This window comes from Acanthisitta chloris, unplaced genomic scaffold (assembly GCF_000695815.1).
Source record: "Acanthisitta chloris isolate BGI_N310 unplaced genomic scaffold, ASM69581v1 scaffold17317, whole genome shotgun sequence".
Classification (NCBI taxonomy): Eukaryota; Metazoa; Chordata; class Aves; order Passeriformes; family Acanthisittidae; genus Acanthisitta; species Acanthisitta chloris.
The window spans coordinates 6,407-21,928 of NW_008681122.1; the positions used below are offsets into that span (position 1 = coordinate 6,407).

Consider the following 15,522-nt stretch of genomic DNA (forward strand, 5'->3'; position numbering starts at 1 on the left):
TCCAATGCACTGTGTGTATCTTGGAGCCCAGGGCTTCATCCATTATCCGGCAGCAAGTTGTCTGAAGGTTGGTCATGCCAACATGCCAGGAAGCTGAAGACAACCACAGAGGCAGCAGAAGCATCCATCGCTTCTGGGCTGTCACCACTGCTTATTAGTGCATGGAGTTCTGCCTGGACCCCGCTCAGCAGCCAATGGCATAACCAGTGCTTTAATCACCATTTCCTACAGAGATGGACAGGTCATGTTTGCTTCAAACTAGTGGGGCTTAACCACTAGGAAAAAGAATGTCAAGTCTTGGGGACACCATCCCTTGCCTAGGAGAGAGCTCATGCACCAGACCTGAACTTTCATTAAGGGAAGAGGCATTTTTTGCTTGCTGATTCTTCAGTGTCTCAGCACAGCAGTCTAGAGGCTGATGGTGTTTGCTGTCTTCTGATGTCTTTTCTTGAGGGAGAACCTTGGTGGCTGCTCTCTGTGCATCCCTTCTCCACCTCATGGCAGCACCTCATTGAAACTTCAGGAGGTGAAACTTCATGTTTCTGTTTGCTCAGGAGAGACTCTGGGTAGACACAGACCACAGCTGTGGCAGCACCTGGAAGATAACTCCAGAGGTGAGTCCTCTGGCTGAGCTGAAATCATCCTAAACAAGGTGCCACTTGGTGTGAGCAGGCACATGAGGTGCCTGCTCTGACAAGGTCCTGCTGGAGCCGATGAGACTGGATGGGTACAAAGAATTGAGCTTTTTTTTTTCCTATTTGCTCATGTTATTCTTGGTGTAACTCTCCTGAATTCAGACCACGGGATTTTTCCAAAACTGTTTTACAATTGACACAGTCACTTCCTCATCTGCATGTTTTGTTGTCAAATTCCAACATTGTTGTCAAATTCCAGCATTCAGATATGTTCCCTTTTATTTTAACTTTTCCAGAATATCGGAGAGAAGAAACTGCGCTGTGGTTAAACAACAGAATTTGCATCCAAAGGATGATTGAATCTGACTCCAGCCTCTTCCACAGACTTCCCCTGTGTTTTCAAGGAAGGCATTAAACCCCTCTGTCTGTTTGGGTCCCATCTGCAAAGCAAGGAGGATTTAATTCGTTTCTCTCGTCTGAGTCTCAACCTCTTTTTGTGTTTGGAGGGCACCAAATGGGGCCTAGGTATTAGTTGGAGCTTTGGGGTTTTACCATTAAAAAGTTAATAATAACCATCCATATTTCATAGAATCATGGAATGGTTTGGGTTGGAAGGGACCTTTTGGATAAAATGTGATTTGCAGTTTAATATGCTAAGTAACAAAGATTTTACCAAAAGAATGAACAATAGCCTTTTCCATTTCACAAAATAATTTGCTAGGCAGAATAATCGCACCAGCATTTTTATAAAAACAAATTATAAATAATTGCTTTTTTGCAATTTAATACACACATAGAAAAAGCCAAAAGAGTTCAGCAGCCACCAGGAATCTGATTTCATTGTCAATTTGGACGGTCTCTGCAGTTTTTATGAAAATCCCTGAAGACTGTGCTATTTTGTAAACTAAGCATGGCTTTTTTTTTTCTTTTTGCTGGCCATGTGGAGTCTTTTTCCATTCATTAGTGAGCTGCTTTTTTCATGAACACAATTAGACAAAGGAATAAATCAGTCAACAAACATGGGATATAATTTTGGCAATACCGGGCAGTCTATGCTCTTATTTGCTTAACTGTATAAATCTTTCACCAGAATACAAATGAGGCCTGTTCCCTTAGTCTTGGGGTCGGAGGAAGAGAGGGATCAGGCCAGATCCTGCAGATTTGATGGCTCCCACCGACCATAGCTGGTGTTGAGCAGTTTCCCTCATTACAGCAATTCAGCATTCCCACTATTGAGGAATTGCGCGGAGATATTTCTTCCATTTCCTTTCTCGTATTACAGAGTTTAAGAAACATCCCCAGGACAATAGCTCCCTGAGAGCTGTGTCTCCATAAAAGGTTTTTATGTCTCTCCTTGTCTGAATATCTGCATGCCTCGCTGTTTTTCATGCAGTGGCCTTGTGATGCTCTTTCAAAGAGAGGGAGGGTTATCTTTGCTGCTTCTTGGGCAGGGAGGTGAAATATGCTCATAACTATTCATCTATCACACCTCATGGACCTCCTGGTGCTCCCAGGACACAGCCCACAGAGATGCAGTTTCTCTTTGCAAGGAGAAATGAAAGCTTTTCTGAGTGCAAGAGGCAGCAATCCCCTCCCTGGCATTCCCAGCCAGCTCTCATGCTGGGTATGGATGCACACCCACAAGGGCAAGGATTTGTGACTGATTACACTGGAGCAGGATTTGGTTCATCCCCCTGATTTTATTGTGTAGCTGAAGAGACCTACCAGCTCACATTCATAGAGGATTTAAGGCCTAGAGATGCCCTTCGTTGCTGGGCAATACATCTGCACTTCCATCCCTTTTCAAGGCTCTTGAGGCTGTAAAGCTTGTTTTGACCCTCTGCAGGCAGGAGAATCCCACCTAGGACACCTTGTGTTCCTCCAGATCATATTAAGCTTCCTCTGTGAAAAAAAATACAAGTTCAGAGAAGGATCTGAGGTTTATTTCCCCACAGTTTTTCCTTTTTCAACCAACTTTTGGTATTGATATGGTTGGATTTCCCCTACCCACACATGTGCTGCCCTTGCTTTCCATTTCTGCCCAAGTAACATAAACAGTAAGCCTTTATGAATTTATTTTAAGATGTTCTCAGATTTCACACTCTTTTTTCTTTCAGAGATTTCAGGCCTCAAGAAAGATATACCAGGGAAGGCAACTATAAATACTCAAAAAATGTTGAGAATAAGTGTCAAGGCTTAACACATTTTATCACAAGACATTTATCTCCTTGCTTGCTTTCACCCTAGTCTCCCTGTAATATCTATCCATTTAAAGTTTATTTATCCCACCCAAGAAAATTCATTGTCTCTTTGTAACCTGTTTCTCTCCAGTTTTAAAATTAATCTTTATTTTTCAAAGATTGCTTGTCAGTGACCAAGTGCTACCCATGGTGTAGTCTATAATTGAGCCAGAAGGAGTCTTCAGATAAAAATGAAGTGCCAGCTTATGCCATCTGTCATTAATGATGCATTAACACTACAGGTGTGCATGAACTGGCCCCTAGCTGGATGGCTGCAAACACAATGTTCAGTGGAGCATAGCAGGGAAGAGTTAACCTCCATCAAACTTAGGCTCCTGCAGACATTTTCAGACAGACTTCTCACTTAGGGGAGGAGGAGGATCTGCCTTGTGACAATTACAAGCTTGTGACAATTTCCATCAGTGCTCATGCTGCCACATTTAGCCCTTATACTGGCTGATTCCTGGGGCAAGATTTTAAAAATCAGGTGCTGAAAGTCAGGAAAGTCCAAGTTCCTGTGCAAAAGACCTTGCAAGGGGACACTGAGATGATTTGAGGCTGCCAACATCTTGGCCAGGTTGGGAGAATATGGCTCATCCCTGCATCCTTGGTCTAGGGTAACGTGGACATAGCTTGGCTCATGGCTTGTAAAGGTGGCTTAAAACTGCCACCCTCCTGCCTTTGTCTTCTCTGTGCCAAAGTGCAAGGATGGGAAGATAAATGACCCTGCTCGAAGAGACTATTGCTAGAAGAGGATCACTGAGTTTGGCCCAGGGCAGTTTCTTACTTTGAACCTGATCCGGAATGCTAAGGAGCTGGCCTGGGCACTGAGCCATCAAGAGGCATTCAGGGATGCACAGGAGCTGAGCTTGATGATCATAGCTTATTCTCCATGGACACCTCTACACCAGGCACCAAGTTTATTTTCCAGCTTCCTGGAACTGTGTCTTTTGCCCCAGAGGCTGAAAATTAAACTCTGGTGTATTTTTTCACTCCATATTCCTTGCCTATGCCAGTAAAGAGTATGTGGCTGGTTAGCTGTCTGCACTGCGTGCCCTGGCAGGACAAGGCTCATATCTGGTGAAGAGTGGCTGCATCTGCAAGTCATTGCTTCCTTCGGTTGCCTTGCTGAGATCTGTTTTCAGTTGCTGCCGAGGCAAACTGAATAGTCAAAATATTGACTCTTTTCAAGTCCAAGTCAGCAAGGTTTCCTGTAAACAGTGTTTTACATTGCATTTGCATGAGTTGCTTTTTTAGTTGCTCAAAACCTCCATAAACTGAGTTCTGTCATTAATTTTGCTCTTCTATTCAATGCTGGTAATTTGTACATTGTGCCTATCCAGTGCAAACCAGGGAGTGATGATGTTGGTAATGTGCTGAATGACATTTGAAGTGTAGGCATACCCATTGTTTCTCTCTGAGATGAACCAAATGTTGAGCACTGATCCTTTGCTAAACTGGGATTTACTTTGGGTAGTCTTCCTTCTTCAGTAACAAATACAAATTCTATGTTCTTGTGAGTTTGATCTGTTTGAGTGCTGGTATCACTGTAGGAAAGTCATTCTTTAAAGGTGCTTTTTCACTCATGTTCTAGGTGAGTTTGTGAAAGGTTGTCTATGCAGTCTCCAGTGATATGGAACCCACTCCTGGTGAAAGATAAATATTTGGTCTTCCCCTCCTTCATTAGGAGGTAGAGCCTGGCAGCTATCACCAAATCCCAGGGCTTGGTGGTGACAAGTGTTGAATAAAAAGGTGTACCTAGAGATTTTACAGTTCACTCTTCCTAGACTTGGTTTGAAACCTACAGCCCTGACAACCACTCTGGATCCAAGCCAGCAAATGTCTGTGTGTGTCCCTGTATTGATGTGTCTTTGTCAGCCTTCATGGCGAGTCAAGCCATGGAGATGTTACTGAATTAGAGGGACTGGCTGACATGGTCAGTGATAGGGCCTCATGCTGGGAGTTCTACATGAAATGTGAGAGCTGGATCAACCAAAACTTCAAGTTTTTCAACAAGGTGAAAGTGGCAACGGTTGGCCCCAAGCCTGAGACAGAATATGCACCTATGTAAATGCTGGCTCGGGACTGACTGGACATGTAGCATCCACAGCATGAGGACCATGGGTGATGGTGATGCTGTGTGAGCCAAGGGTGCATACTCATCAGGAATAATGCAAACCATGTAATGGGGCATTTGAGGAGGAGCATAGCCAGGATGTTCAGTGAAGTTTTCGTTCCCCTTGGTGCTGGTGAGGCTAACCCAGTGTTGGGCCTCCCAGTTCAAGAGAGTTGTAGACAAACAGGATTGGACCTAGGGGAGAGCTACCAAAAAGGTCAGGGGTCTAGGGTACCTAATATTTGAAAGAGGTGGAGGGAATTTGGCTTGTTCAGCCTGTCAAGGAGGAGGCTGGGGTGATCTAACAGTCACTTGCAACTAGTTAAGGGCCCCTCCAGATATGCATCCAGACTCCTCCTTGTACTGGCAGCTGATACCACAACAGCCACAAGCCACAGTCTGAGACATAAAGATCAGGCATTAGGAAAAACTTCTTTCCCAGATACTCAGGCCAGGGGCAAATCTCTTTTCTTGAAGAGTCTCAAAGCTTGCCTAGAAAAAGTCACATTTTAACTGATGTGTTGAAGCAGAAGGGTGGATGAAATCTCCAGTTCCCTTCCTTCCAAAACTCCTGTAATTCTACAAAATCAGAGAATTGGAATCTCTGCTTTCTTTTTCTCTTAAAAGTAAAGATAATGCTCAACCAGACTTCCAGGCTTTAACAAGTAAGAAAACAAACAAACAAACTCCAAGCGAACAAACAAGCAGAAAAACAAATAAAACCCTAAGTGAACAAGCAAGCAAATAACAAAACCCCCAAAGGACAAATCAGTCTTACTTATTTAATTCCCTAGTTTTCAGTCAGCCTCATGATTTGTGTAGATTTAATAACTTATTTTACTTTTTTAATGATCTGGGGGGGCATTGGCTAGTAATCTGTAGTCTGAGTGGAGTCACATATGAACATTTGCTAGCTCAGACTTTGCAGCACCTGATAAAGGAGGGAAATGGCTCAAGTAGAGGTGGTGATGAGAGTGACTTTAATTGCATGCAAGACCTATGCCTGTTTCAGGATCTGTAGAAATCTACTGCAAGAAGCATGAGAACATGGAAATAGCTGTTGTGTTGTAAGCTTCACTTGCAGCCTCCAAAAATAAAATCAAAGTACCTTTGATGAGGAATTAAAACAGGCATCTCTTCCAAGCCACCAGGGCGATAAAAGTGAAAGAAGTGAAACAGTTAAAGAGTTGAAGAGCTTGTCACGTGTTTTTGTTTGGGGCAATGTTCACTTTCACTTCACTCAAGCTGATCTTCTTTATGATGGCACTTGAAGCAATGAGCCCCCCTGGGATAAGGCTGAAGAATGAAATCTGTGATTTGATGCAGCGGTTACCTTTGATCCTGCCTGGCAAGTAAGCAAAGGAAATAGGTGAGGAAAGAAAGAAAATAAAGAGAAAGAAGCAATAAATCCATGGCATGCTGACTCAGCACCTTTCACACTGTAATCCTTGAACTGTACACTCAGCTTCAGCACCTTATCTACGCTTCACATTCTCAGCTAGGAAGTACCTTCGTGTCATTTTTCACCCTGTCAGACTGCAACAAGTCATTCTGTGAGCACTATGAACACAAAAGCCAGCACTGAAGGTGAGGAGGAACCCTCAAGAATGAGAAATGAGACCTCGAGGGAGAGTGGCTCCTTGGGAGACGACAAAAGGCAGCAAGTGATCCTTGTCGCCTACCTGATTGCAGCCTTAGACCTGACCTTTCTCTTCATGCAGATGGGAGTCATGCCTGTGAGTATGGGTTCTCTTGCTTCACATACATGTTTTCTTCAATGTCAGGCTGTGTAGTCTTCCAGCAAAGTCAGAAGAGAGTTTCTAGCAGGAAAAAGAAAAGGTATTCTTGATACTGAAAGGAGTACTTGGTATTCTTACCTACCAGGCAAGCTGTGACTGTGTTCAGGGTACGCCCAGGCAGTAAAACCTGCCTTATTACTTGCACTGCAGTAGCACCTAGAGACCTTTCCTGGCCCGATGGCTCTGGATGAAGTTGATGTAGGTTGCTTGCAGTGTAAGAGTGACCCAACCAGCAGGTAATAGAAATCAGAGATTTCAGATCAGAAATGAGTTTTTCTGAGTGTGTAATAAACCAATTCTGAGTGGGATTCATTGCTTCTCACTTACTGGACTCTTCTGTCTGATTTTAGAGAATCAGAGAGTACTTGAGGTTGGAAAAGACCCCTAAGATCATTGAGTCCAACTATAAACCTAACACTGCCAAGTCCCCCACCAAACCATGTCCCTACATGCCACATCTATGTATCTTTTAGAGACCTCTAGACATGGTGATTCCACCACTTCTGCACTTACAGTGAAGAAACTTTTCCCCATTCCCTGGCACAACTTGAGGCCATTTCCTCTTGTTACTTGTGAGAAGAGATCAACCTCTTGGTGAGAGTGATAAGGTCTCCCCTGAGCCTCCTTTTCTCCAGGCTATACCCCTCCAGCTCCCTCAGCCATGCCTCATAAGATTGTGCTCCAGATCCTTTGCCAGCTTCATTACCCTTCTCTGAACATGCTCCAGCACCTCAATATCTGCCTTGTCATGAGGGGCCCCAAAACTGAACACAGGATTTGCATTGCAGCCTCACCAGTGCCAAATACAGGGGAATGATCACTTCCCTAGTCCTGCTGGCCACACTATTTCTGGTACAAGACAGGATGCCATTGGCTGCCTTGGCTCCCTGGGCACACTGCTGGCTCATGTTCGGCCACTGTTGACCAGCAGCCCTAGGTCATGATTGTGCTCCCTTTGCCAGCTTCATTACCCTTCTCTGAACATGCTCCAGCACCTCAATATCTGCCTTGTCATGAGGGGCCCCAAAACTGAACACAGGATTTGCATTGCAGCCTCACCAGTGCCAAATACAGGGGAATGATCACTTCCCTAGTCCTGCTGGCCACACTATTTCTGGTACAAGACAGGATGCCATTGGCTGCCTTGGCTCCCTGGGCACACTGCTGGCTCATGTTCGGCCACTGTTGACCAGCAGCCCTAGGTCGCCTTGTCATGAGGGGCCCCAAAACTGAACACAGGATTTGCATTGCAGCCTCACCAGTGCCAAATACAGGGGAATGATCACTTCCCTAGTCCTGCTGGCCACACTATTTCTGGTACAAGACAGGATGCCATTGGCTGCCTTGGCTCCCTGGGCACACTGCTGGCTCATGTTCGGCCACTGTTGACCAGCAGCCCTAGGTCATTTTCTGATGGGCAGCTTTCCTGCTCATATGAGTTCCTGGATCTATGATGCACCTGTCCACCCCTGTCTCTGGAGAGCCCATGGCTCCTGGGAGACCTCTCTGCTAGTTTTGTGCCTCCAGAGGCAAATTGCTCCCTTCTTTGGGAACTAAACCAGTCCATTGTGCTCTCAGTCAGTAGAGATTGGTGTAGTCAATCACCAATGAACTATAGGGGATTTGGAGACCTGGGTGGAGAGCATGTATTTGGGAAGTGGAAAAGAGTGGGGCACCTCCATACCTTCCCAGAGCTGAATTTGACTAAGAATGTTAAACAAATCTTGGCAAATACCACAAAACAAGAACATGAATCAGAAATAGCTGTCCCTTGAATATACAGTATTTAAATCATAAAATCACAGAATAGAATCATCAAGGTTGGAAGAGACCTTTAAGATAATCAAGTCCAACCATTAACCTGTCAGTCTGCTGGAACCCCTAAACTCTAAACCATATCCTCCAGCGTCAGATCCAGATGACTCTTAAACACTTCCAGGGATGGTGACTCCACCACCTCCTTGGGCAACCTATTCCAGTGCCTGAGCACCCTAACAGGGAAAACATTTCTCCTAACATCTAATAGGAATCTCCCCTGTCTCAGCTCATGGCCATTCCCTCTAGTCCTGTCCCTGCAGCCATGGCAGGGATGACCATCCCACACCTCTCTACAACCCCTTTCAGGTAGTTGTAGGGAGCCATGAGGTCACCCCTGAGCCTCTTCTCAAGGCAAAACAAACCCAGTTCCCTCAGCCCTTCTTCACAGGACATATTTTCCAGACCTTCTGACCCTCTTTTCCCTTTGCTGGACTTGCTCCAGCTCCTCAATGTCCTTTTTAAAGTGGGGAGCCCAAAGCTGAACACAGTACTCAAGATGTAACCTCACCAATGCCAAGTCGAGGAGGATGATCACTTCCCTAGTCCTGCTGGCCACACTATTCTTGATACAGAATAATAAAAATAAAAGCCCCCAAAGTATTGTGGTTCTTCAAGGTGTGCACCTGTGGTTTTTTGCAAGGTCAGGTTGTGGGTGTACCATCCAGATTATAAGTAGAGGCTGTATTTTGTCCATGTTGCACTTGCACTGATTCTGGCTTGCTTGGTTAAACAACAGCTCCAAGACCTTACTGTAGTCATCTTCTGGAGAGTGCTTGGGCTGCCCCAGGTGCAGGGTCTGGATGCAGGAAGGCACTTAAAATTTTCATCATCCCCATTAGGAGTTGCTGAATATATTCAACTGTGTTGGACTGCAAAGGTAAATGGTGATGCAGATTTGCCACCTGGTGCAAAATTGATGCTTTAGGTCACATCCCCCTCATATTCAGGGTGTGGGATGGAGACCTTTGGTCTTTATTTAAGCAGCCTGTGTCTGGCCCAATGAAGATTTCATCTGTAGATATTGAAACTGAAGGATGTGTTTGTTTGGAACTATGGCCCTCTCTGCACATGCATTAAGCTCTTTATTCGTAAGTATAGCATACTTGTTTTTCCCTGACCTGTTGAGTTGTTTTTTTCCTTTTTTTAGTACTTGACAAAGACCCTAGGTTTGGATTTAGTATGGTTTGGCTACCTCCAGACTACCTTTGGTGTCCTTCAACTCGTGGGAGGTTACATTTTTGGAAGGTAAGTGAGAATGATTCTCATGACCTTTTACATAGCTGAAAAAGGCCAGACATTTTTATACTTTCATAAAAATAATTTAGTTCTGTTTTGTGCTCCTGTTGAAATGTTTGAATATTTCATAATGAGCAAGGGAAAAATAAATACTATAATTGGAAGTACTGCAACATAGAAGCAGCCTTTACATTAATTTAGCTACATTTTAATGACACACATTTAAGTGTAATAATACACTGGGAATGGGCTTAAAACATCCAAGTCCTCAGAGCCCATGCTCTAACAGCTTAATCCTGCAAATGTTTTATAGCCATGTGTAACCTTAGAAATGTCTTGTGCCTGGGAAACTGATTAAAAAAGGGGTTATTTATTGATGCTAAGTAGAGCTGGCAATGAAAATAATTGAGGATCATGTCATTTCTACAGCTGAATCTCACTATCTGCAACCATTTTGAATAGAAAGTTAGACTTGCATGGATCTTTAAGAATTTTTAAGAATATCTATAAACTCATCTTTCAAAATAAGAAAAGAGTGGAAAAACTCAAGTTTTCTGCCTCTTTACCCCATTGAACATACTTTCCTGTTCCTAATGAAATGCAAACCCAACCTGAGTGGTGTAGTATGCATTCCCAAAGAGCAGAAAGAAAAATTGAAGGAAGTGTGTAATCCAGTGATAGAAAACTGAGGCTGAGAAAATCTAGCTTTTCTTCTTGATCCTACTACTGGTCAACAAATTAATAGATGGATAGGGAGCTGGTGTGTGCCACAGTTTTCCTGCATGGGATTTACTTTTCTGGTTCATGTAGACTGTGAGCTTTACAGAATCCTCTGGTATATGGTATGTGGGACTTCAAGGACCTGATCTCTAAAAGCCCTTGGACACATTTTGAAGTAAATAACAATAACATTAGATTCTACAGTGCCACTTGGAAGAAAATGCATTCCCAAGAATGGAGATGGTGTGAAGGGCCCACTTTTAATACTTTTTCTGTTAATTTAAAAACCTAGACAAATATTTCTGTCCTGGATCTGGTGCCATCTGAAATCTGGTTTTCCTCTGTGCATGTCATTCACAAATACCCAGAAGAGCTGCTGAAGGAAAGGAAAATGGTAAACCAGAATCTTTCTGGGACTGAAGGTGTCTGTTGCCAGATTGAAGCCAGAATTTGCAGTGTAGGTTTGAGATAAAAAGGGGTTTCCTACATGTGAGGCTGCTTTGACCTCAGTGTAAAGGTAGATAAACAGGAAACAGGAAGAAGGGCAATAAGAGAGAGAAAAATGTGTTGTTTATGTCAGTTTCCTGTGTTCTTCTTACTTGATGCTCCTAAACAGCCATAAGAATCATAGAGTCATAGAATCAACTGGGTTGGAAAAGACCTCCAAGATCATCAAGTCCAACCCTACTGTGGTTACTAGAACATGGCACTAAGTGCCACATCCAGTCCCATCTTGAAAACCTCCAGGGATGGTGAATCCACCACCTCCCCAGGCAGCACATTCCAATGCCTGATTAGTCTCTCCGTAAAATTTTCTTCCTAATATCTAACCTAAACCTCCCCTGGCAGAACTTGAGTCTGTGCCCTCTTGTCCTGCTGCTGGTTGCCTGGGAGAAGAGACCAACCCCCACCTGACTCCAACCTCCTGTCAGGGAGTTGCAGGGGGTGATAAGGTCTCTCCTGAGCCTTCACTGAATTTACTCTTAAGTAACAAAACAAAAAACCCCACACCAACCCTGGATTATGTAGCAAATGGTGGTCTTTAGGTTGCAAACAGCAAATGTAAACTTCCCAGGCTTTCATGTAAACACCGAAGTTTTGATCTGTACCTCTACCTCAGCACAAAGCCTTTTAATTACTTGTGCTCAGATTTCTTTGTAGACCAGTCCTGGCATCTTTTGGGTGGTTGTTCCTCTTAGTGTAAGCACAACTAATTGCTATGCAAGGTAACATTCTACTGCTAACTGTAATATGCTACTTCAATAAAATAAAAGAGGGAGAAATTCCAATGAAAAACACTATCTAAGGCCTGTTTTACGGTCATCTTAGTCCCAGTTGCTCAAACACTTTCTGTAGTACTCTCAGACTTTGTCCAGCTTAGCTTTCTTAAGTATCTTGGAGTTGGATTACTGCAAAGAGTCAGAGTCTGGCAAAACCTGATCTGGCTAGATTGTTTGTTTGTATTTTGGAGTGGTTTGGATTTCTTTTTGTTTGTTTGTTTTTGTGTTTTGTTGGGATTGTTGGGGTTTTTCCCCTCAAATAGAAGAAAACTTGTATTACTATTGTGGAGTCTAATTTTTTTTTGTCTGAATAGAAAACTGACAGCCTTGTACCATTTCTGTACCAGGTTTGCAGATCAGTTTGGTGCCCGAGCAGCCTTAATTCTATCCTGTGCATCTGGAAGTGTCTTCTTCCTGCTTATGTCCATCTCCACTAGCATCCCTCTCCTCTTCCTCTCCAGGCTGCCTGGAGTGTTCATGCATGGGATACCAGGTAAGGCTTTGATTGACTTACTCCCCTATACTTGCTCATATTACTGGAAGTTAACAGGTTCAACAGCATGAAGGAAGGCAGGAGGAACATTTATTGGTCTTCAGTGGTGAAATGATGGGATCAAGAAGCAGTGGGTGTATTGGTTATGGAAAGTAACACTTAGTAGCCCATAGTCTCAGGCCCATTCTCCTGTATTATCTTGAGCAAATTGTTTGGACATGACCATCCAGACATGGGTGACAATCACTCGCTGACAGCAGTGCTATCCCAAACTTCCTAGCTGCCTTCTTGCAACCAGGATATTTTATAGGAGAGCTTTTCCCTTTCTCCTGGTAAAATGAGCATATTGGAGAAATAAAACATTATTACAAAAATACCTTTGATTACCCACCAAGCTGTTCTGCTTCAGTTGACATTTCCCATATTTTTCTAGTAAAGAACATAAAACTTCAACTACTAGAAGTCCATGTAACTCACGCAAGAGGACTCAAGTTGATACGGTGTTAAACTGCTTCCTGCCATTTGTGAAGTGGTTTATTTGAGTGGTTTAAATGTTTTTGTTTCCTATGACTGATAGGCTGAACCAATTCCACTCAGCAGTGTGCATGATCATTTGCTCTGGGGTTGAAAGGACTGTTTTGTGGCAGGCACCGTTTCTGTGGCCTGAAGATCTGTATAGAATTTGGGTTGGAAAAGACTTTAAAGATCATCAAGTCCAACAAAAATCTGGTCTCTATACTTCTCCCCCACACCACCACCAGGTACTTCCCAAAGGGACTTCTGTCTCCACATGAAATTGATGGAGTGTCCAAATGTATTTGACAATCTCTGCTAATCAGACTGTTATGTTCAAAACTGATGGAGTGTAAGGTTCCCAGAAGGGAGGCCAGTGCTTATTTGGAGGCTCTCTTCCATGCAGAGTACGAAACTTAGGAGCTGGGGAAACTGTTGCTGGCCAGAAACCAGCCCAGAGAAGTTTTAAGTGAAAAAAAAATTCAAATATCTCTTAATGACTTTGCAATAAATCCATGGGGTCTGCTGGAGCACATGCTCAGACCCTGTGGCAAGCTTCTTTCAAGAGATTGAGTTTTTTCCCCCTGCAGGTGCTCAGAAGGTTATTACAGACATGACTACTCCTTCCCAACGTGCTGGTGCTTTGGGGAAGCTGGGTCTCTGCTTTGGAATAGCAATGATTGCTGGCTCTGCCCTGGGAGGTGTCCTCTCCAAATTCGGGTGAGTAGCCAACTTGTTTGGTGTCGATTTTATTGCAACCACTGAGGGAGCTACTAAGGAATATTTTTCTCCCCCTCCAAGTCTTTGATGGTATCTTACTGCTGGTGGCAGTAGAGGATCATACCAGAACTCAAAAGTTTCCTCTCCACGCTCCTACAAAGAACTATTCCCACTGTTTTTAAGAGGACCTTGTTGAATATCTTGCCTTCTGACTACTTAAATTGATTTAAAAACAATCTGAAGTGAAAACTAGATTCTGTCTGTCTCCTGATGGTCTTTGTCTCTCTGAAAAGCAGCCCACACAGCATAGTCTGCTTTCAAGAAATGGTGTTGTACTACTGAGAAATGCAAATCAGGAGCAGTGTGAAACTCATGGGGAAACTGGTGTCCTTGGGGATGCTCAATATAGAGCAAGACCTTCAGAAAGGGGAAGGCAAGCTTGGGACAATGGGGGGAAATAGTGAGGAGGTCTAACCCTGTCAGAGCCAGATGAAGCATGTGCCTGCCTTTTCCTTGTTTCCTCTCCACAGCCTGGCACACCATAGTGGACTGCCACCTTCTTTTATATTCCCCAACACAAAAGAAATGCCTGATTTTACCAGTCTCTGTTCATCATTAGTAAAGGAAGCTCAAAAGATGTGGTTATGTCAGTAAACCTTGTAGGCAAGGAAGTGCATGTGGCTGTAATCTTCCTGGAAGATTCCTCAGCATTGCTCTGCTGGGGGAGGGTGGGGTGGGGGTGGTAATAACTTGTGAACTTTCAAGCATTTGTTTTGCTTTGCTTATTTTTATTATGGACACTTGCTTCTGCAGATTCAGGTTAGCATGGAAATAACTCTATAGCATAGGATAGAGGGTAAAAATCACTCACACTTGTCCTAGCATCATTAGCCCTGTGGACTGTGTATAGTGGTACATCTGGTTGTTCTGCATAGGGCGCAGTGGGTTACAGTGTGGGGTGTCATGTGTTGCTGTCTGAACCCCGTTGTGCATTCAGGTGCTGCAGTGATGCCACTTTGTGTCATGAATCTTTGCATAGGTTAATTGAGTAGAAGACTGTAACCTTGCTGCCTTAGGGTGCAGTCCTGAAAACTGTTCGCCGCTGTACCTTGGCAGTGTTGGGCCAAATTAATTGGTGCAGAAAATCTCAGGGGTTTTCTTCCTCTTGCTTGAAAACCTTAAAACGGTTTTCCTTAATTCTGTTGTGTTTGGTGCCTGTGCTGTGTTGTTCAAGTGACACGAGTCTGGCTAGGAGAATTTGTTTTGTAGTTGTTATATGGTTACATAAAATGCAAACTGGAGATGTACATAGTTTTAACTAATTCAGCATATAAAAATATTTTTAGATGTTGCTGGTTGAGTGCTGGTTTTCCTAAGTGTTATAATTAATAAATCTTCGGTTGTATGTCCATATTAAAACATAAACACTGAAGCAGCATTGTTATCTAGCAGAAATTTCTGGGGTTTCACTTTGCAGCATATGCATCAGTCACTGGTTTATAGAAAAATGGGCAGTGGGACAGACTCTCCTGTTTCAGTTAATTAGTCAGAGACATTTAATTGAACACAGTCTAGCTTTTGGATGTTAGGGCTTGGTGCTATCAGACAGCAGGAGGCCTCCAGACTCCCCACTTACTTTGAAAGCTTCTGGACCTTAAACTTTGTGCCTGCAGCATAACACTGAGAAAAGTGAACGTTGCCCTTAATTATAGGAAAGCAAGGGACCTGGGCCAGGAAAACGACACAGCTCTTGGCTTTCCCGAGCAGGGGTTGTTTCCCTCGCACCCAGAGGAGGGCAGCTTCGGCTCGCTGGTCCTGCCTGGAGCCCGAGCAGCACATCGCAGTGGTTTTGGGGCTGCTCTTCTGTCCCGCTGCAGGACTAGAGAAAGCAGCTTGTCTGTCGCCAGCATTTGGTTTTCTCCATGCGGATGTGTATATCCCTCCGAAAGAAC

General features: G+C 43.8%; 1 protein-coding gene across 1 annotated transcript in view; it reads left to right on the forward strand.

Moving 5' to 3' along the window:
* Nucleotides 1–6,553: 6,553 nt before the first annotated feature.
* LOC103805346 (solute carrier family 22 member 18-like) overlaps nt 6,554–15,522 on the forward strand; it is a gene marked incomplete at its 3' end in the record, with an annotated part of 10,210 nt that continues 1,241 nt past the window's right edge. Inside the window, exons 1-4 of the mRNA XM_009077990.1 lie at nt 6,554–6,727; nt 9,756–9,853; nt 12,192–12,337; nt 13,441–13,570. Of these exons, the coding sequence (XP_009076238.1) occupies nt 6,554–6,727; nt 9,756–9,853; nt 12,192–12,337; nt 13,441–13,570 (548 nt within the window). The remainder of the gene's footprint in view (nt 6,728–9,755; nt 9,854–12,191; nt 12,338–13,440; nt 13,571–15,522) is intronic.